Here is a 5,413-nt window from a genome sequence, read left to right on the forward strand (position 1 = left end):
TATGTAAGTACACTGTAGCTGTCTTCAGACACTCCAGAAGAGGGAGTCAGATCTCGTTACGGATGGTGGTGAGCCACCATGTGGTTGCTGGGATTTGAACTCCGGACCTTCGGAAGAGCAGTCGGGTGCTCTTACCCACTGAGCCATCTCACCAGCCGGCTGGGTCCTCTTAACAGTGTAGGTCTGCTGCTGAACTGTTTCTCCAGCCCCGTAAGTTGAAAAAGAAAGAAAACCATAAAAGCTTCCCTGAGCTGCATGCTTAAGATTTTTGTACCTTATAACATGGAAGTAACCCTTTAAGAACGAAGTTTAACAGCAGGGCAGGATATGTAGGGCTGGTAAGATGGCTCAGGAGGTAAGTAAGGTGCTTGGTACACAGCCCAAAGAGTGAGGGGGCAGTGGTCAAGAAGGCAGGAGGAGGCCAGTGTGGAGGCTACTGCTCCAGTCCCAGCCCCATTTCAATAGCCAACTGACTAGAGAATCATAGGTAATTCTCTGCTGAGCTTTTTGCCAGCCCCAGTTCAAAAGCCCTAAGTTTGTCTTGTCTCTAAAGGAAGAGATTTTCTTTTTTTCAAGATTAATCTTTACTTATGTAAATACTTGTGTAATCTGTGTGTGCAGTGTGGGGCATGAGTACAGGTGCCTGCAGAGGCCAAAAGAAGGCATCTGATCCCCTGCAGCAGGAGTTCTGAGTTGTAACCACAGGATGCTGTGCTGGGAACGGAATCTAGGTCCTCTGCAAGAGCAGTGTGGGCTGTTAACCACTGAGCCAGCTCTCCAGCTTGTCCCGAGGCTTTAAGAGCTTTAAGAGTCAGATCCCTGCAAGCTCTCCCCCCCTCCCCCATCACAATCCCAGCTTCACACACAACCAGTCATTGATGGAACTCCAGACCCATCACCCTGCTTTATTCTCTTCATCATATCCATGCACGAAAGCCCATCAACTGCTCATTTCTCCTCACTAAATCCTTACACTCCATGAGAACACAGACTGTGTCCCCTTTACTGTCATAGCTTCTAAGATGGTGCCTGGCTCAGCACATAGTTCCAAACTCCCTATGTATCTGTCAGCAGAACGAGGGACAAATGATCCACCGTATTTAAGAGTAGAGGGGTGTAGCTGGGTAGAAGGACTATGTTCCAATATTCTATAGCATAGTAAGGTAACTGTAACTGACAATTAATTGCTGATTTCAAAAGAGCCAAGAGAGGGTGCCGAATCTCTCCACCCAGAGACCTGAGAGCCGAGGTAACGGATACACGGTTCGCTCTGATCTGATCCTTACATCCCGCCTGTGTATGTGTGTGCATGCACCCTGGGCCCTGGAGTGTGTGGAGGATAAAGACAGACAGCCTTGGGTGCTGCTTTGCCTTCTGCCTTGTGACAGGATCTCATTGCTCTGTACTCCAGGTTAGCTGCCTATGAACTTTTGGGAAGTCTCCCGTGTCTGCCATGTCACCCCAGGACCACTCCCATGCCCGCCTCTGCTGAGTTCTGGGGACTTGAACTCAGGTCCTCATGTTTGTGAGGCAAGCACTGTGCACACCCACTTAACTGGAATACTGGAAAGTCACATTGTCTTCAACGTACATTAGGTTGCTCTATATGAGAAGTCAGCAGAGGGAGGTGGATCTCTCTGAGTTCAAGGCCAGCCTGGTCTACATAGTGAGTTCCCGAGCAGCCAGGACTATATAGAGAGACCCTGTCTCAAAACCAAGAGGAAAAAAAAAAAAAAAAGAGTACAGTCGGGTTGTGCTTGTTTCAGATGTAGCTCTGAGCAGGCTAGAGCAGTTTCTTCATTTCCACCTTTCTGCAGAGCAGCGAGTACTTTGCGGAGGGGCTACTGCTCACAGTCTATGTAGAACGATGCTGCTCACATGTGGGGTGCTCAGTGATGTTGAGGTGCTTGATGAACAGTTGCTACCTGACTGGCAGAGGGTAAGCAGCTGAGGACCCACAGCAAACATAGGACAGACACGAAGAACTGTGGGAAACAACTCCTCTGGCTTCTCAGAACCCAGTCAGCTCTTCCTGATCCAGACTCCTCCCTCCGCCATGAGCAGTACTGTCTACATCACGGCTGCTGATGGCCGATGGAACTGGGGATGAAGGACGGAGAGACAACACTAAAGTCTGTGCCTAGCAAAGCCCTGGGGAAGCAAGTCTGGATGCAGCTTGTCAGCTCCCCAAAGACAAGCTCCCAAGCCAGGCTAACTGCTGTCTCTGCTGACCCAGGACAAAGCGGTCCTCAGTAAAGGTTTAGTGAATGCATTAGCTCATGCTGGAGTTTCATGCCTCAATCTCTGCTTCCAGATACTGAGACAGGTTGATGTAAGGACTGCATGACAGTGTGCAAGAAATGTTTAGCTGTTTTTATTACTAGCAGCAGCAGCTATCACTAAGAGGTGGATAGGTCATGGACTCAGTTTCCACCTCTGATCTCCCTGTCATAGACATGAGAGTTATCTCCTCTGCCCCTACATCTGCACACACCTTTAGCAACATCACATAACTATGCCATTACAAAAGTTAATTTGCGGGCTGGTGAGATGGCTCAGTGGGTAAGAGCACCCGACTGCTCTTTCCGAAGGTCCGAAGTTCAAATCCCAGCAACCACATGGTGGCTCACCACCATCCGTAACGAGATCTGACTCCCTCTTCTGGAGTGTCTGAAGACAGCTACAGTGTACTTACATATAATAAATAAATAAATAAATAAATAAATAAAAAGTTAATTTGCCCTGTCCCTTCTGCTAAGGGGCGAGTCCTCTGCCAGGAACAGTCTTACTCATGTTGGTCCTGTGGACACAGATCTGAAGAGAACTGAGACACCAGCTACTTCTAGCCTAGACAATGGGGAACCGTGTCTCTCCACCTCTTGTTGCTTCCATTTATTTCTCAACAGAGGACTGTGACACAATATTCCTGAAAATTAGGGGTTGCAAATGGTTCAGTATATGAAGGCACCTGTTGCCAAATCTGAAGACCTGAACTTGACTCACACACAGCAGGGGACAACTGACTCCTGAATGACGTCCTCTGCCAGCCACAGTGCTCCTACATACACAAGGTAATCTTTAAGACGAAATGAGGAAAAAGCCAACACGGCCAGCATGACTGGATTCCACACAAACCACACGGCCACCTGAGTACCCAGCCGCTTTCACAGTGACAGCCCATTCTCTTCACAGCTCTCCTCCACATCTGGAGTTCTCCTGTCCGTCTGTTACTTATTTACCCTCTACTGCTCCCATCAACACCTGGGAACAAGCGGCACACCCTGCCGAGGCACACCTGTAGTCCCAGAACACAGAAGGCAGGGGGAACAGGGGTTCAAAGACAGGTTGGGCTACGAAATAAATACCAGACCAGCCTAGGCTACACATATCAAGCTCTTGCCTCAGTCAAAACCAATAAAATAAATAAACACAAAATCAAAAGATTAAAATGATTTTAAGATCAGAAACATTTGATACTAAAAATATTCCTTCTCCACCAACTTGGCTCTGTTTGCTTGTTTGAGATTGGGTCTCACTATGCATGCCTGGCTGGCCTGGAATTCCTACCATATAGTTCAGGCTGCCCTCCAACTCACAGACATCTGCTTGCCTCTGCCTCCAAGTGCGACGGTTAAAGATATGGATCACCGTGCCTGGTGGCTGATTTTGATAGAGGAAAAAGAAAAAAGCACCTCCTCCTCAGGTGAGAGATAGGATGCCACAGCTGAAGGATGAGTTACAGAGTCGGTGAACTTAACTGGCTTCTGAATATATTCTTGCTGGGACAGTAAACCGACCAAGACAATGTTACAAGGAACTCGGCTTCACCATGGGGGAAGGGGATTTCTACTTCAGAAAATAAAGCTTGTAAACTGTCCAGACTGTTAGGATTAAGGTAGGAGGGTTGTAAGCTGCGTTTTTCCACTGGGAGGCAGACACCTAGATCGCTGAGACTGCTTTGCAACTCAGATGATGTAGGGGGCAACACGCTAGCACGGACCTCCCAATGCTGACATTCCACGAACCAGTGTGGCTTCAATCAAACTCTCACTTCTGTTTCTAAAGGCGAAACGTCTTGTGTATAACGGACGACAAGTACGCGCTCGTTTGCTCAATGAGTGAAAAAACAAAAACAAAAACCAACGGGGAATGAATGACGATGCCCCTTCAGACAATGATTACGGGTCTTTTCTCTACGCCTGCAGCTTAAGGGCGTGCTAGTGACCAGATCTTTGCTGCTGATCTACACTTCTCCTTCTCCCCAGTTAGACCTGGGGGAACCAGGGCCGGAACTATGCCCCACATCCAAGGGGACCGCGCACCTCATAGGTGACGAGGGCTCTAGGGGACTGGGGGCTAGCCTGGCCCGGAGTACGGGTTGTTGCAAGTCTGGGGAAAAAAAGCTAGCATGGCACCCCGGAGGATGCTCGGGCCCTCGGCGACTTCGCGCTGACAACGGAAGACACTCACGTGAGCACCGGGATGGGTGTCCACACCACGCAGTAGGGGAAGCGGCTCCGCTCCACGTCCATGACGACGCCACCGGACCCGTGGTACTGCTTCATGTCCGTCTCGGCCCCCGTCGGCGTTTCTACTTCCGCCATCCGAGGAGGGGGCGGCGGCGGCTGTAACAGAAGCGGAGAACTCCCTTCCGCTTCCGCCATCCCGCGCGCGTCCCGCTCGGGAAGGCCGATTGCGCCGCCGCTCGCCCCTGTGTCGTCACTTCCGGGAGGCGGGGTGTCCGCTCGGTCGATCTTCCCCCTGGGAATTGGAGCCTTGTCCTTCTGGGCCTGGCTAGTTTAGCCTCTTTCCCGTGTTTGTAACGGAGCATTTCCGTGGACCTCAGGAAGCTCTCAGTCGAGCCCCGGGAACCCACAACCAACCGCGGTTCCGTATGCCGGCACGTGATGTAGGCACTCTTTATTGATCACTTCTTAGGTGCCAAGCATGTGATATTCATTGGTACTACTGTCTATAAACTGATTAGACGTACAAATTTAGTTGTTTCCCCCAGGTAACAAATCAGAAACGAAGGCTCTTAGAAATGAAGTGAGCAACGATTCAAACACAAGTCTTTGTAGATTTCCTTTGTCCTTTTTAGTCTGTGGCATGAGTTACATAATAGTCTGTTACATGATGGTGTGAAAAGGAAGGTCAAACTAAAATCTTGGTGTGTATGGGAGACACATCCACTTGGTGTGTATGGGAGGGAGCAGCTTTGGGCCTGGGGAGGGCACGGATGCAGAAGTGCCAAGACAGGAAACTTGAGGTCACTATGTGCAGTAGAGAATATCATCCAAGACTTATCTAAATCTCTTTATTGTTCTTGTTTTGGGGCCTATGTTTGTTTTTGTTTTGAAACAGGGTCTCACTCTGTAGCCCTGTCTGTCACTATGTAGACCAGGCTGACCTT

General features: G+C 49.5%; 1 protein-coding gene across 1 annotated transcript in view; it reads right to left on the minus strand.

Moving 5' to 3' along the window:
* Tmem222 (transmembrane protein 222) overlaps positions 1–4,738 on the minus strand; it is an 11,635-nt gene extending 6,897 nt beyond the window's left edge. Inside the window, exon 1 of the mRNA XM_021160056.2 lies at positions 4,471–4,738. Within this exon, the coding sequence (XP_021015715.1) occupies positions 4,471–4,664 (194 nt within the window). The 5' untranslated portion in view covers positions 4,665–4,738. The remainder of the gene's footprint in view (positions 1–4,470) is intronic.
* Positions 4,739–5,413: the final 675 nt, after the last annotated feature.

This window comes from Mus caroli, chromosome 4 (genome assembly GCF_900094665.2).
Source record: "Mus caroli chromosome 4, CAROLI_EIJ_v1.1, whole genome shotgun sequence".
Taxonomy (NCBI): Eukaryota; Metazoa; Chordata; class Mammalia; order Rodentia; family Muridae; genus Mus; species Mus caroli.